General features: G+C 48.7%; 1 protein-coding gene across 6 annotated transcripts in view; it reads left to right on the top strand.

Moving 5' to 3' along the window:
* Positions 1-23642, top strand: part of nhsl1b (NHS-like 1b) — a 242136-nt gene that overhangs the window by 191246 nt on the left and 27248 nt on the right. For all 6 annotated transcript variants that reach the window (XM_068045511.1, XM_068045510.1, XM_068045514.1 and 3 more), the window contains exon 3: positions 15552-15679. In XM_068045511.1, coding sequence (XP_067901612.1) covers positions 15552-15679 — 128 coding nt within the window. The remainder of the gene's footprint in view (positions 1-15551; positions 15680-23642) is intronic.

Here is a 23642-nt window from a genome sequence, read left to right as displayed (position 1 = left end):
CATTCCATTCTAATAGCATGGACCAATTTACTGCCACAAACAGCCACGTCAGGTTAGGCCAGGGCCTATTTTAATTGGACCATTTGGGTAGCCCCAGTGTCACTTGACTGAAGTCAGCACCCCAAGTGGCCCCTTTTAAAGGACAGCTGATAGAAGTCTTTCAGATTATGAAAGGGTTCGATAGGGTAGACATAAAGAAGATGTTTCTATTTGCAGCCGAGACCAGAACTAGGATCCATAAATATCACGTAGACACTAATAAATCCAACAGGGAATTCAGGAGAAACGTCTTTACCTGGAGAGTGGTTAGAATGTGGAACTCGCTACCACATGGCATTGTTGAAGCCAATTATATAGTTGCATTTAAGGGAATGCTAGATAAACACATGAGGGAGAAATGAATAAGGTTGGATGAAGTAGGGTAGGAGGAGGCTCATGTGGATCATAAACACCAGCATGGACCAGTAAGTCCAAATGCGTTGTTACTGTGCTATAAGTAATTTGTTATACTTTATAATACCATTAGTAATTAACTTGAAAGATGTTTAAAATGAAACAATAAAGTCCCATTCCAACAAGCCAAAAGAAACATGAGGAAACGACATCCCAGTGTTGCTGTGTGTGTCTCTCAGGCACTCTATTCCCTGTGGAACCCAGATGGACACCTGAAACTGAGAGAGATGGAAAACCTGAGGGCCAGGTGTGGAGTGAAAACTGGTTTGAAAATGATAAGCTTAGGTCTGGCATTTACTGTCGGGTTAAGTTGCTGTTGGTTATCTGTGTGTAACTTTACCCTGGCGAGCTCGTGATGTCTGCACCTTCACTGTTAATTTCATTAACATCTAATAAGCTGCAGGGCGTTACGAGCTGGTGGCAGCAGCAGCAAGGTGGGAGGGCTCGGGAACAATCAGTGTGGCTGAGCAAATTCTCCAGGGACCAGGGGGATGGGGCAGAGAATGGAATCAGGAGTAACTCCTCACCTCGTAGCACCTAGACGCGCCACAGTGCCAAAGACTTCGGCAGCCCTGGTGATCCAGCCCTTGTGATAAGTGCTGGTGGGTTGTACCCCCATGTGGGGCATCGAAGCCAAGCCTGATCCCTTCCTGACCTGACTACTGTGCGCGGACAGTTCCTTGGAGGCAGAGGGAGGAAGGCAAGTGGAGGGTTCATTGGATAATGTCAGGAGTAGGGACGCTGGCCGATTTTCATTGATTCCCATCGTTATCACAGGGGTATTAACACCAGTTGCTGACCCTTATGTTTTGTCTGGTTTCTGGGTTACCGATGGAGACCCACTCAGTGTATGGCAGTGCTGTTGATGTGCAGAGGCTGCAGATGCTGCTGAGCATTAGGGAGCGGACCCCAAATGCAGTCACTTTTGCATCTGTTTACCGTTGGAAGAACAACCTACTCCTTTGGTTAAATGCTCTTAGCCAATTCAGTGCCTCGGCTCCTTATGTCGCTATGGCTATGACCCAGGAGCAAGTCATTGTCACATTGCCTGGCCCCCAGGTGCCTAAAGTTGTGCAGTGTTTCAGCACGATGCCTTTAAACTGGTGCCTCTGCTGCACACTGTTCTTCAACTTTTCTCTCTTTTCGAAAGAAAGGTGTGCATTTATATAGCGCTTTTCACAACCTCAGGACATCCCAAAATGCTTTACAGCCAATAAAGTATTTTTTGAAGTGTAGTCGCTGTTGCAATTAATGAACCACGACAGCCAGTTTGCACACAGCAAGATCCCACAAAGAACAAACTGATAATGACCAGCTAATCCCTCTTTTTGTGATGTTGACTGTCGCATAAATATTGCCCAAGACACAGCAGAAAACTCCCCTAATCTTCCAAATAGTGCCAAGGGAGTTTTTACCTTCACCTGAGAGGGAAAATGGGGCTTCAGTTTAACATTTCATCCAAAACACAGGACCTCAACATTACACAGTACTGCACTGGAGTGGGACTTGAACCACAACCTTCTGACCCAGAGGAAAGAGTGCTCCCAACTGAGCTATGGCTGACATTCAAATTGCAGAGCCTGATTCCTTGGTTACACTTTTTTCTCCACTGGAACACAGACCTGCAGAGAGCAAATATTTGAGACCATCTTCCCACCTTTCTGCCCCCTCTCCCGACAACATAACCAAATGTTATACTGTAGGCTGAGTCTCGGGAATGTGACCCAAGTTTATCACGACAGCGGGTTGCATTTGTGTAGGCCCTTTAGCGTAGTAAAGAATCCAAAGGTCCTTCATAAGAGTATTATCAGATGAAAACTGGCACCGAACCACATAAGGAGATAATGAGAACAGATGAGGTAGGTTTTAAGGAGCATCTTAAAGGAGGAGAGAGAAATGGAGAGGTGGAGCAGGCTCGATGGGCTGAATGGCCTACTTCTGCTCCTATGTTTAGGGAGGGAATTCCAAAGCTTAGGGCCCAGGTAGCTGAAGGCACAGCCACCAATGGTGGAGCGATTTAAATCGAGGATGTGTAAAAGGCCAGAATTGGAGGAGCGCAGAGATCTCAGAGGGTTGAGGGGCTGGAGGAGGTTACAGAGATAGGAAGGGGGCAAGGCCATGGAGGGATTTGAATGTGAGGATGAGAACTCTTCTGCTTTGACCGGTGGACGCTGCAGACAATCTCCGTGTGAGGTGGCTGTAAAGCGACTCTTGATTTGTAGCACACGTGCAAGTTGGCCAGGACGGGCCAGCGCGTGGGTGCAGAGTGTGGGCTGTGTGACTTCAGCCAGAACTCGGGGCTTGTCCACAGAACAGAGTGTGGCAGTCAGACAGAGAATATGCATCTGCAGTTGACTGGACCTGTAACAGCACCAAGATAAAGTGCCTCGTTACAGCAAGGTTGTTGTGTCTGTCAACTGATAGGACTGGCCCACCGCAGCATTTAAAGGAGGAGGTACATCAGTGTGAGGTATCGTAGGCTCATCGTTACGGAACTGAAACGGTATGCCCTGCCAATTTTTGAGTAATGATGGATGGAAGGCCCTTTGAAGTAAAGGTGGGAGCTGTCGACTCACTGGAGAAACCATTCAGTTGCTGAGTCCCTTTTTCTCTTATTTCCTGCCAGGAAGCTCCCTCTGTTTAATGGGTTTACAGGGCAGGTTAGCTAGCTCAAGTAACAAAGGGAAGGGGGGGAGGGGGTACATTTCGCATGATAGTCAAGGGCGGGGTGGGGGAGGGGGGCGGTGGTTGGGTGAAGGAGTGTGAGAATGAACCTACCCTTTTCTATGCTAAATACTCAACTCGATCATTGGAATTAGTAGTCAGTGCTGTGAAGTTGAATGGCTAAATGCTGGGAACCTCCTCCCTTGATCCACAATGGGTTCATTTTTGCACCTCTCTAGATATCCTGTCATGCTGTAATCCCAGGTTTAGTATTTGAGTGCACATGGCTGATTTAATTGCGCGTGCCCTTTCTCTCTAGAGCTTTGTCCCATTAGATTATCTCCAGTTACTCATTTACACTGTCCTTAGTTTCTCCCCCTCAGGTTTTTCCATTCTTGCTCCTTTTTTCCTCAAAGTATTGACTCAAGCCACGTGTGGTTCCTTTTGTAAAAGCAAAATACTGCGGATGCTGGAAATCTGAAATAAAAACAAGAAATGCTGGAAATACTCAGCAGGTCTGGCAGCATCTGTGAAAAGAGAAGCAGAGTTAACGTTTCGGGTCAGTGACCCTTCTTCAGAACTGACAAATATTAGAAAAGTCGCAGGTTATAAGCAAGTGAGGTGGGGGTGGGGCAAGAGATAACAAAGGAGAAGTTGTAGATTGGACAAGGCCACATAGCTGACCAAAAGGTCATGGAGCAAAGGCAAACAATATGGGTCCTTTTGGGTCACTGTACTGGGGGAGGGACGGGATGCTAATCAGCAGGTCACTCGACTGGTGGAGGAATCACCGTCACCACAGCTCTCCCCAATCCTGTCCTGCCCTGATGCTTGTACATCATTTCTACCATTGGAACTCAGGAATAGGCCATTCAGTCCCTCGGACCTGTTCCACCTTTCAAATAAACCATGGCTAATCTGTATCAGAGGGGGACTGTGGCTGCTGTGCCTAATTATATTGTCCTCCCCACCCCCCCACCCCCACTGTGGCCCTGGTTCAGTGAACCCGGGTGAGAACCAGTCTTGGGATTATTCTGTGCTGTACAGCTCAGTGCGGTTCATTCACCCTGTGAGCCATCAGGACACTGCGGGAGTTTTTTTTTAAAGAGTCTCTCAGAAATCAGTTCAGTTATTACAGAAACAATGAGAGACCTGACGACTTACACAGCGGAAGAGGCACTGAGCTGAGAACATCCATTACTAAAACGTAGCTTCCCTCATTCTTGGTTAGTTAATGAATTTGACCTTTTTGTGCTGCTGTCTGTGGAATCTGCTCATGTCTGTTTTCCTGCTCAGTCTTCTCTCTACCACCTGGTCTTTATGTGTGAGATTTCACAGTGTGTTTAGCAGGCTATTCCACCACGTGAAGCATCACCACTGATCTGCTCTTTGATCTTAGTTAACGTCAACACACGCTTAGTTTAGAATCATCAAATGATTCAGAACAGGAGGAGATTATTTTGCTCTTTGGTGGAGCTATCCAATTAATCCCATCACTCTGCTTTTCCCGACAGCCCTGTACATTTTTCCACTTCACGTATTTATCTAATTTTCTTTTGAAAGTTATTATTATTGTTCACCCCAGATCACAGCAAAAAGCTGCAGGTTTAGGGACAAACTTTCTCCAATGTCTGCGTAAGGGAACATTCCATGATTTCTTCCATGACTTCCACAATCGATGCCTTCAATCTATGTCTCTTGCCTAGACGCAGTCGACAGTCTGTGTCTCTTCCCTAGACGCAGTCGGCAGTCTGTGTCTCTTCCCTAGACGCAGTCGGCAGTCTGTGTCTCTTCCCTAGACGCAGTCGGCAGTCTGTGTCTCTTCCCTAGACGCAGTCGGCAGTCTGTGTCTCTTCCCTAGACGCAGTCGGCAGTCTGTGTCTCTTCCCTAGACGCAGTCGGCAGTCTGTGTCTCTTCCCTAGACGCAGTCGGCAGTCTGTGTCTCTTCCCTAGACGCAGTCGGCAGTCTGTGTCTCTTCCCTAGACGCAGTCGGCAGTCTGTGTCTCTTCCCTAGACGCAGTCGGCAGTCTGTGTCTCTTCCCTAGACGCAGTCGACAGTCTGTGTCTCTTGCCTAGACGCAGTCGACAGTCTGTGTCTCTTGCCTAGACGCAGTCGACAGTCTGTGTCTCTTGCCTAGACGCAGTCGACAGTCTGTGTCTCTTGCCTAGACGCAGTCGACAGTCTGTGTCTCTTGCCTAGACGCAGTCGACAGTCTGTGTCTCTTGCCTAGACGCAGTCGACAGTCTGTGTCTCTTGCCTAGACGCAGTCGACAGTCTGTGTCTCTTGCCTAGACGCAGTCGACAGTCTGTGTCTCTTGCCTAGACGCAGTCGACAGTCTGTGTCTCTTGCCTAGACGCAGTCGACAGTCTGTGTCTCTTGCCTAGACGCAGTCGACAGTCTGTGTCTCTTCCCTAGACGCAGTCGACAGTCTGTGTCTCTTCCCTAGACGCAGTCGACAGTCTGTGTCTCTTCCCTAGACGCAGTCGACAGTCTGTGTCTCTTGCCTAGACGCAGTCGACAGTCTGTGTCTCTTGCCTAGACGCAGTCGACAGTCTGTGTCTCTTGCCTAGACGCAGTCGACAGTCTGTGTCTCTTCCCTAGACGCAGTCGACAGTCTGTGTCTCTTCCCTAGACGCAGTCGACAGTCTGTGTCTCTTCCCTAGACGCAGTCGACAGTCTGTGTCTCTTCCCTAGACGCAGTCGACAGTCTGTGTCTCTTCCCTAGACGCAGTCGACAGTCTGTGTCTCTTCCCTAGACGCAGTCGACAGTCTGTGTCTCTTCCCTAGACGCAGTCGACAGTCTGTGTCTCTTGCCTAGACGCAGTCGACAGTCTGTGTCTCTTGCCTAGACGCAGTCGACAGTCTGTGTCTCTTGCCTAGACGCAGTCGACAGTCTGTGTCTCTTGCCTAGACGCAGTCGACAGTCTGTGTCTCTTGCCTAGACGCAGTCGACAGTCTGTGTCTCTTGCCTAGACGCAGTCGACAGTCTGTGTCTCTTGCCTAGACGCAGTCGACAGTCTGTGTCTCTTGCCTAGACGCAGTCGACAGTCTGTGTCTCTTGCCTAGACGCAGTCGACAGTCTGTGTCTCTTGCCTAGACGCAGTCGACAGTCTGTGCCTCTTGCCTAGACGCAGTCGACAGTCTGTGCCTCTTGCCTAGACGCAGTCGACAGTCTGTGCCTCTTCCCCAGGCGCAGTCGACCGTCTGTGCCTCTTCCCCAGGCGCAGTCGACCGTCTGTGCCTCTTCCCCAGGCGCAGTCGACCGTCTGTGCCTCTTCCCCAGGCGCAGTCGACCGTCTGTGCCTCTTCCCCAGGCGCAGTCGACCGTCTGTGCCTCTTCCCCAGGCGCAGTCGACCGTCTGTGCCTCTTTCTCAGATGCAGTCGACAGTCTGAGAATGTTGAAGTTAGAAAAAAATTTTTAATTCAAGTTTATGGAGCAACCTTATAATTAATTAAGGCACACAAGCAGAAGGGAAAAGCTAGTGGTGAGTCTAATGTTCTGTTTTAATTTAAAGCAGTAAGGATTATTACTGAGGTTGTTACTACTATTGGTAAGATTTTAGTATTGTTATGGTATATTAATAGTGGTAAGGTAGATTAATTTTGGTAAATGGACATCACAGGGAAGCAGGTAGGTAATTGGCTGAGTGAGACTTCAGAGCTACAAACAGCACGAGAGGGGAGAGAGCAGCGAGGCAGAGGGAGCTAGTTGATGAGTATCTGGTGGCTATTTTCTTACTTTCTGATTTTCTGCTGATTTTTATTTTTTCTCTAACATTTAAGTCTATCTACTAAGTAGATGCTGAAATACCAGTAGTCGGTAGATGGTTACCCCGTTCGTTAATTTTATTTATAACCATTTGTTGTGTTTATTTAACTTCCAATTTTAGTGCAGTAAATAAATAATTCGCGGCATGGCAGAGCTGCTCAAACTTGTCGAATGCACATCCTGTGCCGTGTGGGGACTCCAGGACCCTGCCCATGTCCTGGAAACTACATGTGCAGAAAGTGTCACCAAATGCAAAAACACAGGTGCTGAATTTTGGAACTCGAGCAGCTGGTGTCACTGAGGTGCATTCGTGAGGATGTGAAGTGCATGGATAGCAGGTTTCAGGAGGTGATCACCCCGCAGCTTAAGAGAGTGCAGGCAGAAGGGGACTGGGTGGTTGCCAGACAGACCAGAAGGGCAAAGCAGGTAGTGCAGGAGTCCCCGGAGGGCATCCCACTTTCTGACCGGTATTTAGTTCTGAGTACCGATGGCAGAGAGAGTTCCTCTGGAGAGTGCAGCGAGAGTCATGACAAGAGCACTATGGGTGGCTCAACTGTGCAGGGAGGGAAGAGAAAAGACAGGAGAGCAATAGCGGTAGGGGATTCTATAGTTGGGGGAACAGACAGGCGGTTCTGTGGTCACAGACGTCATTCCAGGGTGGTATGTTGCCTCCCTGGTGCAAGGGTCATGGATATCGCTGAGCAACAACAGAACATTCTGGAGGGTGAGGGTGCACAGTCAGAGGTTGTGGTCCACATTGGTACCAACGATATAGGTAGAAAAAGGGATAAGGTCCTGCAGGCTGAGTTTAGGGAGTTAGGAAAGAGATTAGCAAGCAGGACCTCAAAGGTAGTAATCTCCGGATTACTCCCAAGACCACATGCTAGTGAGTATAAAAATAGAAGAATAGATGAATGCGTGGCTGGAGAGATGGTACTGGAGGGAGAGCTTCAGATTTCTGGGGCACTGGGATCAGTTCTGGGGAAGGTGGGACCTGTACAAGCTGGATGGTCTACACCTGAACAGGACTGGGATGAATATCCTTGCAGGAAGGTTTGCTAGTGCTGTTGGCGATGGTTTAAGCTAGATTGGCAGGGAGATGGGAACCTGAGCGCAGTTGCAAATGGGACAAATTCAGAACAGGGAATGGGAGGCAGAAAATTAGCAAGTGACTCTGAAAGACAGAAGAAGCAAAGGTTAAATAGTGTGCAGCACAGGAATTTGGCAGTGTTAAAGGGTATTTATTTAAATGCAAGGAGTAATGTAAATAAAGCCGATGAGCTGAGGGCACAGATAGACACGTGGCAACACAATATCATTGCTATAACTAGAAACCTGGCTTAAAGAGGGGCAAGAATGGCAGCTCGACATCCCTGGATATAGAGTTTTCAGGCAGGATAGAGAGGGGGATAAAAAAGGAGGGGGTGTAGCATTATTGGTTAAAGAATCAATAACAGCTTTGAGAAGGGATGATATGCTAAATGAATCAACAAATGAGGCCATATGGGTTGAGCTCAGAAATAAAAAAGGGGCAGCCACACTGCTAGGAGTGTACAATAGACCCCCAAATAGTGAGAGGGAGATAGAAGAACAAATATGTAGGTGAATTTCTGAGTGCAAAAACAATAGGGATATAATAGTTGGGGATTTCAACTACCCCAATTTCAACTGGGATACAAACAGTGTGAAGGGCACAGAGGGCACAAAATTCTTGAACAGCATTCAAGAGAATTTTTTTTAGCCAGAACAGAACAAGCCCAATGAGAGGGGGCGCAATTCTAGATTTAGTCTTCAGTAATGAAGCTGGGCAAGTGAATGAAGTAGCAGTGGGTGACCATTTTGGAGATAGTGACCATAATACAGTTAGATTTAGCATTATTGTGGAAAAGGACAAGGATAGAACAGTCTGTGCTTTTCTCATTATTTGTGGTTTCTCAAGACTTAAGGGGGGTGAAATTGCTTTTTTTGTCAGTATCACAAAAAGGACTTGACCAGTAGGCAGCCTGTTTTACAACTTGCCCGATAAACGTTTCTGTTGATTTAAATGGAGAGAAGTGTGTACAGTGTAAAAGTGTGTAGAAGTGTGTACAGTGTAAAACAGGTTGTTGATTCACTATCAATCAGCCTGTTTCGCACTATTGCAGACGACCATTTCACCCCCCCCCCCCCCCCCCCACCCCAGGACTTGGAAATAAGTACACACTGATGCTGCCCTTAACGGTAAATGTGGCAGGTTCTAGTGCACCAGAAGCCCGAGCATGTTACTGGGAGTTGAAGCAGCTCTAGAATATAAAGGGGGCTTAAAATGTGTACCGTAGCACAGTGGTTAGTGGACTGGTATTCTGGATGCCTGGAATAATGATCCTGAGACATGAGTTTAAATCCCACCATGAAAACTGGGGAATTTAAATTTAATTAAATAAATCTGGAATTTGAAAAAAAAAAAATTTCTCAGTAATGTTGACCATGAAACAATTGGGTTGTTGTAAAAACCCATCCGGTTCACTAATGTCCTTCAGGGAAGGAAATCTGCTGTCCTTACCTGGTCTGGCCTACATGTGACTGCAGACCCACAGCAATGTGGTTGAATCTTAACTGCTCTCAGAAATGGCCTAGCAATCCACTCAGCTGTATTCAAGAAGGCAGTCAACACTGGAACTGACTGGATCGCTCTACAGAGAGCTGGCATGGACTGGATGGACTGAATGGCCTGCTTCTGTGCCGTAATGACTCTATGACCACTTTCTCAAGGGAAAATAGGGAATAGCAATAAATGCTGGACTTATCAGCAGTGCCCACATCCCATGAATGAATTTTAAAAATCCAGTATCACTCAGAAAAGGAGAGAGCTGCTTGAAGAAAGAAGGAATCTTGCATTGATATAGCATCTTTCACAACCTCAGGAGAGCCCATGAAGAACTTTTATTCTATGTTGGATAATTATATGAAGAGGAAAAAATTTGCAGGTCTGCGGGGACAAGGCAGGGGAGTGGGACTAGATGAGTTGTTTTTGCAGTGGGCCGGTACAGACACGACGGGCTGAATGGTTGTCTTCTCTGCTGTGACCATTCTATGATTCTAGGAAATGCAGCAGCCAATTTGCGCACAGCAAGGTCCCACAAACAGCAATGTGAAGATAATTTGTTTCAGTGATGATGGTTGAGTGATGAATGTTGATCGGTCAGTGGAGAACTCCCCTGCTGCTCTTCAAAACAGCAGCAATGGGATCTTTTACATCCACCTCCAGAGAGCAGGCGGGGTATCTCAAAGACTGTACCTCTAACAGTGGGACACTGGGAGCGTCAGCATGGGTTAGATGCACAGGTCTCTGGAGTGGGGCTGGAACTCATGACCTTTTGCCCCGAAGGGAAGAGTGCTCCCAACTGAGCCATGTTCGACAGTAATTCCTTTCGTTGAAAATTCCTTTAGTGACAAACAAAAGGGGAAGATTGATGAGTGTGTGAGCCTTCAGTTCGAAGGGTAGATGCTGCAGCTGGTCGTGAGCCTTTCAGCCTTGGATTGCAGGATTTGTTTTTGTTTCGCAAAGTGTGTTGGGCTCTGGGCAAGAAGTCACCATTCATCTGTCTGGCTCGATTCTCTGAGAGTACTGGTCCAGCTATGACGTAGCTCCCAATTTATTTTCCTTCTTTTCTCTGGAGTTTGCACAAAGGAACTGTTTGAGCAAGGCAGTGTGGCTGTCCTGCAGCCTTGTGTCAGCATTCCCCAGACTCACCATATGCCAGGAGTTAAACGGCGGCGGGGATGGGAGTGGAGGTGGGGGCTCTGATGTAACGCAGCGTTACCTCATACAGACAGCAGCTGGCTGTGAAAGAATGGTCAGAAATTCACTGCCCGATCTGCTAATTGTATCTGAGCAGACAGTCCTGCCTGCACAAGTCAAGAGGGTTCTGTTACGGGTGCCCTCAAAGAGGGTTGTCACATTGCGGCACTGGTTTCAGGAGAGCGAGCATCATGCCCGCTTCTCTGTGCAGCTCTCACAACAACTACTTCTATTTATGTACCGCCTTTACAAAATAAAACGTCCCAAGGTGCTTCACAGGAGCATTATAAAACAAAATATGACACTGAGCCTCATAAGGAGATATTAGGTCAGATGACCAAATACCTGGTCAAAGAGGTAGATTTTAAGGAGTGTCTTAAAGATGGAAAGCGAGTTAGAGAGGCAGAGAGGTTTAGGGAGGGTATTCCAGAGCTTAAGGCCCAGGCAGCTGAAGGTACGACCGCCAATGGTGGAGCTTTTAAAATTGGGAATTCTCAAGAAACCAGAACGAGATGAGTGCAGTTATCCTGGAGGGTTATGAGGCTGGAGGAGATGACAGAGATCGGGAAGGGCCAGGCAATGGAGGGATTTGAAAACAAGGATGAAAATTTTAAAATCGAGGAGTTGCTTGACCAATGTAGGTCAGCGAGCACAGAGGTGATAGGGAACGGGTCTTGGTGTGAGTTCAGACATGGGCAGTAGAGTTTTGGATGACCGCAGGTTTCCAGAGGGTAGAAGGTGGGAGACCAGACGAGAAAGTGTTGAAATAGTCAAGTCTAGAGGTAACAAAGGCATGAATCACCCCCTTACGCTGCCTGTCCCCTCCCTGTGCCATCCTCAACCAGTCACTTCGGGGGGAGATTTGATAAAGAGTCACAAACAGTAGGGAACAAGCAGACCGACTTCAGAGGGATCTAGATAGGTCAGGGAGGGGGAAATTGGGTCAAACAGTAAGAGATGCCATTTAAATGTGAGAAATACAAAGAAAGGAAATTTGAGGGAGGGAGAGACTGATGGGGAGAGAGAGAGTGGGAGAGACTGATGGGGAGAGAGAGAGTGAGAGAGACTGATGGGGAGAGAGAGAGTGAGAGAGACTGATGGGGAGAGAGAGAGTGAGAGAGACTGATGGGGAGAGAGAGAGTGAGAGAGACTGATGGGGAGAGAGAGAGTGAGAGAGACTGATGGGGAGAGAGAGAGTGAGAGAGAGACTGACGGAGAGGGGAAGAGTGACTGACGGAGAGGGGAAGAGGGAGGGAGAGAGAGAGACTGACGGAGAGGGAGAGAGAGAGACTGACGGAGAGGGAGAGAAGGAGGGAGAGACTGACTGAGAGGGGAGAGAGCGAGAGAGAGACAAACAGACTGGCAGAGACTGGCAGAAAGAGAGAGCGAGTAAGGGCTGCACCTTCTTGAAAGAGAAGACAGAACCAATACTGCTTGGCACTAGACCCCAGCAAGTAGAGAGAAAGAGCCTTCGATGGTGGAAAGCTGTTCTTTTCACTCATGCTAAACAATAATCTTATAATTATAAATCTGATAATCAATAAATACCCATGCTTTAGCTTAAAGATATAAAATGGAGCATGTAACGCAAGAGTGACCAAGCATTGTTCGTGCCTTGTAAGGGTATTTAGATTAGTAATTTTCATGGAATGAAAATGAATAACAGCGAATTGGTACATGAATTTGGATTCTGACAAGTGCTAACACCCTGAATGGACTCAGAACTATAATATCATTGACTCCCCAATAATCGAGTATGTTTGTAAGTACGATATTCTTAAGAAATTGATGAGCACTTGGCTGTAACATTTCAAGAAACATATTGATTATAAGGAATAGCTAAGACATCTGTTGATAAAATACATCCTCAAACAGATCCTTTAACAGTCAGTTCTGTTGACATAACCTACTCTAGTAAAGTGTAGATACAGCTGTTCAGTGCAGCTTCTGGTCAACAGTGACGTCCTTCTCTTGAAAGTGTAGATGGTGGGGAACTCTGCTCTGATGACTGTCTTTTGGACACATTTTTTGCCATGGAATTAGATTCAGACCTTGCTGAGACAGAGGAGATATGCAGCCTGTTAGTCAGAGTTGAAAGGCAATGTTTAACCCAGTCCTCCAGGATTAAATTTTTAAATGTGTAATAGTGACAAATCCACACAAACTGGGTAGCCTTCCTTGGTGGGTACTTTAGAGCTCAGATTTCCACAGCCTATAGCAGTATATGAAGACTGGTTTTAGGCTAAATGTATCCAGAAACAGGGAATACATATAAACCTGTTCCCGCACGAATACAGTCCTTACCGAAACACACTTCCTCTATTAAAACAGCCTCAACTAAACATTATCCTGTACTAATGCAGCCCTCACTAAATATCCATAAACTTGAGCTCAGTCTAATTTCTGCTGCACATATTCTAACGTGCACTACATTCCATTCACCCATCGTCCCTGCACCCGCTTGCCAACATTGTCTCCCTGTCCTGTAATTCTCAAATTTAAAATTCTATTCCTTGTTTTCAAATCCTTCCATGACCTCATCCTCCTCACCTCTGTAACTTCCTCCAGTCCTGCAATCTTTCGAGATCTCTGCATTTCCTCTGGCCTCTTTTTTTTATTTGTTCATGGGATGGGGGCATCACTGGCCAGGCCAGCATTTATTGTCCATCCCTAATTGCCCTCGAGAAGGTGGTGGTGAGCCACCTTCTTGAACTACTGCAGTCCATGTGATATAGGTACACCCCCAGTGCTGTTAGGAAGGGAGTTCCAGGATTTTGACCCAGTGAAGGAACAGCGATATAGTTCTAAGTCAGGATGGTGTGTGGCTTAGAGGGGAACTTGCAGGTGGTGGTGTTCCCAGCATCTGCGAGCTCTCCACTTCTTTCGCCCTATCATTAGCGGCCATGCCTACAGCCGTTTAGACTTTAAGCTCTGGAATTCCATTCCTAAACCTCTCCGCCGCCTTCTGCACCTTTAGGACCCTCCTTAAAGCCTACCTCTTTGACCGAGCATTTTAGTCACCTATCTTAATGTCTCCTTCTTTGGCTTGGTGTCAGTTTTTGTCTTGAGTATGCTTCTGTGAAACTCTTTGGGACGTTTTACTGCATTAAAGGCGCTATATAAAAGTAATGTTGTTATATGACAAGTGGATGATTACATGTGGAGCTCTTTGCAATCACCTGATAAGCTATATATAAACTATAAAAACACAGGTTCTTTTTAAATGGGAGTGTGTACTAGAAATTTATTCAAGAAAAAGGAAACAAGCAAAATAAGAGACTAGAAGAACATAAGAAATTCTTTTGGGCCTCCTTATCTCGAGAGACAATGGATACGCGCCTGGAGGTGGTCAGTGGTTTGTGAAGCAGCGCCTGGAGTGGCTATAAAGGCCAATTCTGGAGTGACAGGCTCTTCCACAGGTGCTGCAGAGAAATTTGTTTGTTGGGGCTGTTGCACAGTTGGCTCTCCCCTTGCGCCTCTGTCTTTTTTCCTGCCAACTACTAAGTCTCTTCGACTCGCCACAATTTAGCCCTGTCTTTATGGCTGCCCGCCAGCTCTGGCGAATGCTGGCAACTGACTCCCACGACTTGTGATCAATGTCACACGATTTCATGTCGCGTTTGCAGACGTCTTTATAACGGAGACATGGACGGCCGGTGGGTCTGATACCAGTGGCGAGCTCGCTGTACAATGTGTCTTTGGGGATCCTGCCATCTTCCATGCGGCTCACATGGCCAAGCCATCTCAAGCGCCGCTGACTCAGTAGTGTGTATAAGCTGGGGGTGTTGGCCGCTTCAAGGACTTCTGTGTTGGAGATAAGACATAAGAAATAAGATCAGGAGTAGACCTTACAATCCCACGAGTCTGCTCTGAAATTCATTAAGACCATGGCATATGTCTTAGCTCAACTGCACGTTCCAGCCCTACCCTCATTTCCCTTCATTCCTTGGCTGCAGTGGGTTAACAATACATTTTTACGAAAAAGGACCCTCCCCCTCCTCCCCTGGGGTCTCGTGCTAGACAGAATGTTGTCTCTGCATCTTTAAATGAATGCAGCTTGTTCTCAGTAATACCGTCTGAAAGGGATTAAGGAGCTTTTAAGCACCTTCTGCCACTCGATCAATTTCTAAGTCCCAGCGAGGCCAAGGCTAGGAATGACCCACTGAAGTATATATAGCCTTAAATTAAACAAATATAGTATGTTTCATCAGTTACATAGGATGATCAAACCGTTCAACCCAACAGGTCTGTGCTGGTGTTTATCTCCACATGAGCCTCCTCCCACCCCCTCTTCATCTCACCCTATCAGCATTTCCTTCTAATCCTTTCTCCCTCATGTCTTTATCTCCTTAAATGTATCAATGCTATTCGCCTCGACTACTCCTTGCAGTAGTGAGTTCTATATTCAAATTCACTTTCTGGTACTGCACAAGAATTGCATCAAATAAAATTACAGCTGTTGGCTTAAGTGTTTTTGGTTCCAATATACCCAATAAACAACACAGCAATGTGGGATTCAGGCACCTCAATGCCCCCTCCACCACCCCTGACCCCCCCCCCCCCCCCCCCCCAGGCCTGGTTGAGCAGCACTAAGGCCAGCTCCAGCAGCCTCTCATACTGCCCAAGCTCAGGAGGCCAAACCTGGGATCTTGCTGACAGTCTAGGTATGTTTAACAAATATCCTGACTGAATATCAGTGGTTCAGGGGCTGTGGTGGAAACCTTGGTGCCTGGGGTGGGTGAGTTTCTGAGTGCCAGTCAGGCAGTCTCTGGACATTGATGTGAATTTTGATGATGGGTGAATTGGTTTTGATTCCAACAGTTGCTGCATTTTGCACCCAGTCTTCTCTCAGTCTCTCTCTCTCTCTCTCTCTCTGCAGACTGTGATAAACTAAGGAAGGATGGTTTTCGCAGTTCGCAGTATTACTCTCAGGGCCCAATATTCACCTCGTCATCTTCCCATCTGTCTGGAAGTTGCCTGGATGAGGAGGAAGACCAGGAGCAAATGGTAAGACGGACTAAAAATCTTTCTGAAGTGTTCTGTTTATACTTTCGCCCTTTCTTGCTTTTAATGGCTTTCTAAATCAAATGTAGGATATTGTATTGTAACACCTTGTTGGGGGTGCGGGAGTCGTGTGTGTAGGGGATGTGGGGGCGGTGCAGAGTCAACTTAAACTTTCTAAGAAAATTTTCCTTCACTTAGCTTGGGCATTGGTTACCTCACTGGTGATTGTTAAGCTGAATAATCTGTGTTAGTGTGAGCCCTCATTCAGTTGAGAGAAGAAATATCCTTGGAATGAGTGCAGGTAATATTGAATATTTTAGCAGCACAATGAGGATAATTGCAGCTGTTCACCTCCTGCTTTCAAATTGGAGTGATTTCCAATACAGGAAGTCTCTCATCCCCCTCACGACCCAGACCCAGACTCAAGTCACTAATACAAAAGCGAAATACTGTGGATCTGTAAATCTGAAATAAAAACAGGAAATGCTGGAAATACTCTGCCGGTCAAGCAGCACCTGTGGAGAGAAAAACGGAGTTAACGTTTCAGTTCAGTGACCTTTTGTCAGAACTGTGTGTCAGCTGTGGCTCAGTTGGTAGCATTCTCATCTTGGAGTCAGAAGGTTGTGGGTTCAAGTCCCACTCCAGGATTTGAGCACAAAAATCAAATCTAACACTCCAGTGCAGTATTGAGGGAGTGCTGTACTGTCAAAATTGCTGTCTTTTGCTTGAGACATTAAACCAGGGTTGTCCAACCTTTTCACGTGGGGGGCAACATTACAATTTTGTCTTACATTGGGGGCCGGTGAGACAATTTCGGAAAGGTAAAGGCATTAAAAATTTATCTTACTGTAAATCAAAACAACAACAAATTGTTGTTTTTGTGAAGAATCTTTAAATGAGATTAATGTATTGACTTACTTTCTCGTCACCATGTTGGACACTGATTTAGTGGGATCCTGGCATTTTTTTGCTTGAACAAGTAGTCAATGTTTGCCCGCACACTTGTAGTGATGCGGAGTATTCCAGATAGATGTCATTCTGTCGGGAGTAATTTTGATCTCTCTCTCCCCTCCTCTGTCTCTCTCTGTCTGTCTGTCTCTCCCTGTGAACACACCTCTCTGTGCTCTTCCGCCCCTCTCTGTGCTCTTCCGCCCCTCGCTGTGCTCTTCCGCCCCTCTCTGTGCTCTTCCGCCCCTCTCTGTGCTCTTCCGCCCCTCGCTGTGCTCTTCCGCCCCTCGCTGTGCTCTTCCGCCCCTCGCTGTGCTCTTCCGCCCCTCGCTGTGCTCTTCCGCCCCTCGCTGTGCTCTTCCGCCCCTCGCTGTGCTCTTCCGCCCCTCGCTGTGCTCTTCCGCCCCTCGCTGTGCTCTTCCGCCCCTCGCTGTGCTCTTCCGCCCCTCGCTGTGCTCTTCCGCCCCTCGCTGTGCTCTTCCGCCCCTCGCTGTGCTCTTCCGCCCCTCGCTGTGCTCTTCCGCCCCTCGCTGTGCTCTTCCGCCCCTCGCTGTGCTCTTCCGCCCCTCGCTGTGCTCTTCCGCCCCTCGCTGTGCTCTTCCGCCCCTCGCTGTGCTCTTCCGCCCCTCGCTGTGCTCTTCCGCCCCTCGCTGTGCTCTTCCGCCCCTCGCTGTGCTCTTCCGCCCCTCGCTGTGCTCTTCCGCCCCTCGCTGTGCTCTTCCGCCCCTCGCTGTGCTCTTCCGCCCCTCGCTGTGCTCTTCCGCCCCTCGCTGTGCTCTTCCGCCCCTCGCTGTGCTCTTCCGCCCCTCGCTGTGCTCTTCCGCCCCTCGCTGTGCTCTTCCGCCCCTCGCTGTGCTCTTCCGCCCCTCGCTGTGCTCTTCCGCCCCTCGCTGTGCTCTTCCGCCCCTCGCTGTGCTCTTCCGCCCCTCGCTGTGCTCTTCGCTCTCTGATCGCCCGCCTTGGTGCTCTGTTTCCCCCCCTCTTTCGCGCTCAGTTTCCCCCCCTCTTTCGCGCTCAGTTTCCCCCCCTCTTTCGCGCTCAGTTTCCCCCCCTCTTTCGCGCTCAGTTTCCCCCCCTCTTTCGCGCTCAGTTTCCCCCCCTCTTTCGCGCTCAGTTTCCCCCCCTCTTTCGCGCTCAGTTTCCCCCCCTCTTTCGCGCTCAGTTTCCCCCCCTCTTTCGCGCTCAGTTTCCCCCCCTCTTTCGCGCTCAGTTTCCCCCCCTCTTTCGCGCTCAGTTTCCCCCCCTCTTTCGCGCTCAGTTTCCCCCCCTCTTTCGCGCTCAGTTTCCCCCCCTCTTTCGCGCTCAGTTTCCCCCCCTCTTTCGCGCTCAGTTTCCCCCCCTCTTTCGCGCTCAGTTTCCCCCCCTCTTTCGCGCTCAGTTTCCCCCCCTCTTTCGCGCTCAGTTTCCCCCCCTCTTTCGCGCTCAGTTTCCCCCCCTCTTTCGCGCTCAGTTTCCCCCCCTCTTTCGCGCTCAGTTTCCCCCCCTCTTTCGCGCTCAGTTTCCCCCCCTCTTTCGCGCTCAGTTTCCCCCCCTCTTTCGCGCTCAGTTTCCCCCCCTCTTTCGCGCTCAGTTTCCCCCCCTCTTTCGCGCTCAGTTTCCCCCCCTCTTTCGCGCTCAGTTTCCCCCCCTCTTTCGCGCTCAGTTTCCCCCCCTCTTTCGCGCTCAGTTTCCCCCCCTCTTTCGCGCTCAGTTTCCCCCCCTCTTTCGCGCTCAGTTTCCCCCCCTCTTTCGCGCTCAGTTTCCCCCCCTCTTTCGCGCTCAGTTTCCCCCCCTCTTTCGCGCTCAGTTTCCCCCCCTCTTTCGCGCTCAGTTTCCCCCCCTCTTTCGCGCTCAGTTTCCCCCCCTCTTTCGCGCTCAGTTTCCCCCCCTCTTTCGCGCTCAGTTTCCCCCCCTCTTTCGCGCTCAGTTTCCCCCCCTCTTTCGCGCTCAGTTTCCCCCCCTCTTTCGCGCTCAGTTTCCCCCCCTCTTTCGCGCTCAGTTTCCCCCCCTCTTTCGCGCTCAGTTTCCCCCCCTCTTTCGCGCTCAGTTTCCCCCCCTCTTTCGCGCTCAGTTTCCCCCCCTCTTTCGCGCTCTCTTCCCCCCCCTCTTTCGCGCTCTCTTCCCCCCCTTCTTTCGCGCTCTCTTCCCCCCCCCCTCTTTCGCGCTCTCTTCTCCCCCCCCTCTTTCGCGCTCTCTTCCCCCCCCTCTTTCGCGCTCTCTTCCCCCCCACTGTTTTCTCTCTCTCTTTCTCTTTTTTTCTCTGTCGCTCTCTCCCTGTCCACATCCCCCGCCCTGCCCTGTCCCAAACCCTCCCCGCCCACGCTCCCCACTCTGTTTGGGGTTTCCTGGCGGGCTTTTAAAAAGAAAATTGGAAGCTGCCAAAAAATGCTGAATCTGTCCGAAGTTGGGAAACAGGTGTTACTGATGTCAGCACCTGTCAGTGGTGATACTGACACTTGTGGTATTTTTTAAAAAGCCTGTCTCAGAGAAGAAACCAATGGGAAATTTCCCGTCTCTGAAATACACCCACGGGGCGGATGGAAACCTTTGGTGGGCCAGATCCTGGCCACCCTGCATGAAACTGAGGCCCTGTCTGCCCTCTCAGGTGGATATACAAGATCCCAAGGCACTAGGGCGGCGCAGTGGTTAGCACCGCAGCCTCACAGCTCCAGCGACCCGGGTTCGATTCTGGGTACTGCCTGTGTGGAGTTTGCAAGTTCTCCCTGTGTCTGCGTGGGTTTTCTCCGGGTGCTCCGGTTTCCTCCCACAAGCCAAAAGACTTGCAGGTTGATAGATAAATTGGCCATTATAAATTGTCACTAGTATAGGTAGGTGGTAGGGAAATATAGGGACAGGTGGGGATGTTTGGTAGGAATATGGGATTAGTGTAGGATTAGTATAAATGGGTGGTTGATGTTCGGCACAGACTCGGTGGGCCGAAGGGCCTGTTTCAGTGCTGTATCTCTAATCTAATCTATTTCAGAAAAGCAGGGGAGTTCTCCCCAGTCTCCTGGCCAATATTTATCCCTCAATCAACATCACTGAAACAGTTTATCTGGTCATTATCACATTGCTGTTTGTGGGATCTTGTTGGGTGCAAATTGGCTGCTGAATTTCCTAAATTACAACTGTGACTCCACTTCAAAAGCACTTCATTGGCTGTAAGGTGCTTTGGGACATCTGGTGGTTGTGAAAGGTGCTATATAAATGCAAATCTGTCTTTCTAACACCAGAACACTTACCTCATGGAGTACTGAAGTGTTGTGATTATAGTCCTGGACGAGCAACCCTAGAGGGTTATGAGTTCAGATCTCACCCATGATTGGTTGTGAATGGGAATAACTGGTTCACTCCTGCCCTTCAGGGAAAGGAACCTGTCTCCCCTACCTGGCCTATATCTAACTCCAGTCTCACTCTATATGGTTGACTCTTAATGCCCTGAGGGCAACCAGGGATGAGCAATGTTCTGCCTGCTCATCTACATCCTGGATCAAGTAGCTGGTTTCAGATTGGCTGGAATTGTATTTAAACCTCCTTCACATCCATCATTTCTGGGGGCAGAGTTCAAGCATTTTCTCAGTGCTAAAAATCAAAATGCTTACAATTCTGCAGCACCTCAAGGCAGCCTGCTGCTTAACTGACGGCACTCCACTGTGCTGCAATTGTACAATAGGAGGGATAACACCGTCAATAGGGCATAATTGGGTTCTTTACAAAGGCACTAATGCGTTTAAAAAGATATGCTTATCTTTACAACGCACTGACTGGGTTTTAACTGCACCTTTGTTTCTTTGTCTGAGGTTATTTTAGTCACACTCTTTCATTCTTTCTTTCCTGTTCTGTTCTTTCACTCCAGCAATATAACCTCTTAAGCTGCCTTAGTCTCTGCTGCTATTTGACTTCATGGAACAAACAGGTACACACACACACACCGCACACTAAATCAGCAAACTGCTTTGCTTGCGTCAGCCGTGTCTGCAGCCCCGCGTAGACCTCGATCCCTGTACAATTCCTCCCTCACCCAGTTCCTGTAGCACTGGACCTCTTCCCTTCCACTGTACTACACCAGGCCTTTTGCACCACATATCCCCTTCTGTCTTTAACCCCCTGCACCTTCCATGTTGAAACACTCTGCTTGCCTTTCCCTGTTAATATGATGTTGCTACTTCCGTTATGGCAAATCACAGCAGCATTTGTTAATTGCTTAGCTTGACACTGTAGCTCACCAAACACCCCCCAGTGCTGCTACTGTGTTCCATCTATTACTTTTATTCCCTACCTCCCCCGCATCCAATTACCCTCCCCCCAAATGGACACTCCTCATGCATGCGCCCCAATGGGGAGTGTCAGCAGGTCATTTGACCCTGACATCCTCACATGTTATGGACACCCACCTATGTTGTGCTGGAGTGGGGATCACTGGGCAGTAATCAGGAGTGTGCAGCCCTGGCTGATTCTCCCCACCCTAATCCTCGAGCACTAAAGCCAATTAAATCACCCCTAATGCTAACCTGGCTGGGGATTACATAAGCTAAGACAGACCAGGGCGATGGAGTGTGTGACCGTGTGGTCTCGATGCCTCAGTTCCACATTACTTTTCCCAACCGACCTATGAGGGAAAATCATTCAATTTCAAATTTCAAACAAGGTTTCTTTTGAGAATATTTTTGTTCCAAAAATTAGGATACATTCTAAATTAGTGTTACCAACTTCACAGCACAGACCACGATCCCAATCAATGATTTACTCCACACAGTGTGGCACAGTGGCGCAGTGGTTAGCACCGCAGCCTCACAGCTTCAGCAACCTGGGTTCAATTCTGGGTGCTGCCTGTGCGGAGTTTGCAAGTTCTCCCTGTGACCGCGTGGGTTTTCGCCAGGTGCTCCGGTTTCCTCCCACAGCCAAAGACTTGCAGGTTGGTAGGTAAATTGGCCATTGTAAATTGCCCCTAGTGTAGGTAGGTGGTAGGATGTGATAGGGAATGTGGAATTAATGTAGGATTAGTATAAATGGGTGGTTGTTGGTCGGCACAGACTCGTTGGGCTGAAGGGCCTGTTTCAGTGCTGTATCTCTCTATGACTCTATGACCACTCTCAGCAATGCTCCACATCATGGAGTGATGAGATGCTTCACCACACCTCCGATTCTCAATGTACTGAGCTCTTGTTTTTAAATGCACCACCCTGGGTATTTAGTGAGTTAACTGTTCTGAAAGCTTTGGGCCTTAAGTATCTGATATACGGGGCTGAATTTTCCTGGTCTCATGGTGCGGGCTTCGAGGGGAGGGGGCCAGAAAAATAGTGGGGAGTCACATTGGGACAGCCCCCAGACACCTTCCTGCTGCCAGGGAATATACCCGGGGCAGATTGGGAAGTGAATCGGCTGCCTGCTGCACAGAGGCGGAGAGCCAATCAGCATTGCTAAACATGCCCCAATTACAGGCAATTTTGCGGCCTCTCCACCATTAAGCCAGCGGCGGAGCAGCTGCCCCCCCCCCCCCCACCTCCGATGTATGCAGAGGGCACCAGCTCAATGGAGATGGCCTCCCTGCCCCAAAGAACGGGCTGCAGTCATGAAAGGCAGCACTCACGGCCAAGACCGATTTTCCCCCGATCCCCTCCTACCCCATTCACCTACCTTTCTATATCCCGGCTATTTAATAATTGACGTGCTTTCCAGCGAGGGCACCCCTACATTGAGGCACCCTCACAGTCTTTAACCTGCATCAGTACCACCCACCTCTCCTGGTGGGGCTGCTGTGGCTCCAGAGCTGCCAACCCTCTGATTGGGTCTGTACCATGAGCGCCCTGAGGATGATGAGCTGGGAGGCAGCCAATTAGGAGACCGCCTCATTGACCTCACTGCCGGCAAGTGCGAGTTTGGGACCCCAATTTTGTTCCAATGTCAGGGTTCCGAAGCCTACAGGAAAATTCCGCCCGTGATTTCTGAGCAGTAGCTGTGAGCCTTAAACACACAAACCCAATCCCTACCAGCTGCCAGGCACTGTTCCCACAGGATGGGAGGAAAACATTGTGGTATAATTCCATTAATGGGTTTATTAGATTCATTTCACTTGCACCAAGGATTCTGGGACAGCACCACCTCCTAATGCAGCTCACTTGTTCTTTCCAATGGACAGCAAGAGAAGGAGATGAAGTTGCACTGAATCCCAGTTCTGGGCATATTGCCAGAGGAGCAGCATGGGAATCTAGGTTCTCAGTGGTCTTCAGGAGAAGGCGAGGTGGGCCATACATGACCAGTAGTCTGTATTTATGAGCACTGTGCTTTAAATTGACTTGCTGCTCTCTCACCAATAGCATGGACATTGGGAGCATCGTCAAACCAGTCTTCCTGCACAGCCTCATGAAGGCTGCCCATCTAATGTTTTGCCAGCCAGTAGCCATCCTGAATAGCAACCCCCTGCAAAGGGGCACAGTAAAGCATCCTGAGATATGGACAGAAGTGGCAGTAGATTTCCACCAGCTCCTGCAGTTTTGAATGACTGCCTTGCAGTCTTTACATTGGCAGTTTGTGAGGATTTGCCCTGTGTGGTTAATGATCACAGTCACTGTGCAGAACTCATTTGTCAGATACTTACAAAGCTTTCAGAACAAAGGCCTGTGTGTGTGTGTGTGTGTGCCTGGCTGAACTGCTTGAAAGGTTTCTGTCCATTGGGGGCCGAGAGTGACCGGGGTTTCTGCATTGTTTGCCATGTTCCTACCTCAGCCACTCTTGACTTCCTGCTTTCAGTCGCTAGATATAGTGCGTTGCAGTGTAGAATGACAATAGTTTAACTGAACCAGTGAGAATGAATGAGTGGAGATTTGCTGGGAGTAAGATGAGGAGCTCAGGTGGTGGGTTAACAGGGGCTACGTTGTGACAGAAGTAAGGGTGAGACTTGGGATTTTCAGTCTGGGAAGGCGATATCTAAAGGAGGATCTTTCAGAGATATGTCAGCGAGCTAAGGGAATGGAAAAGGTAAATATTGCTTTCAATTGATGCAAACGAGTAAATATAAATTTAAGGTTGAGGTTAGGAA

This window comes from Heterodontus francisci, chromosome 13 (genome assembly GCF_036365525.1).
Source record: "Heterodontus francisci isolate sHetFra1 chromosome 13, sHetFra1.hap1, whole genome shotgun sequence".
Lineage (NCBI taxonomy): Eukaryota > Metazoa > Chordata > Chondrichthyes > Heterodontiformes > Heterodontidae > Heterodontus > Heterodontus francisci.
This window is presented reverse-complemented; position numbering and strand designations above follow the sequence as displayed.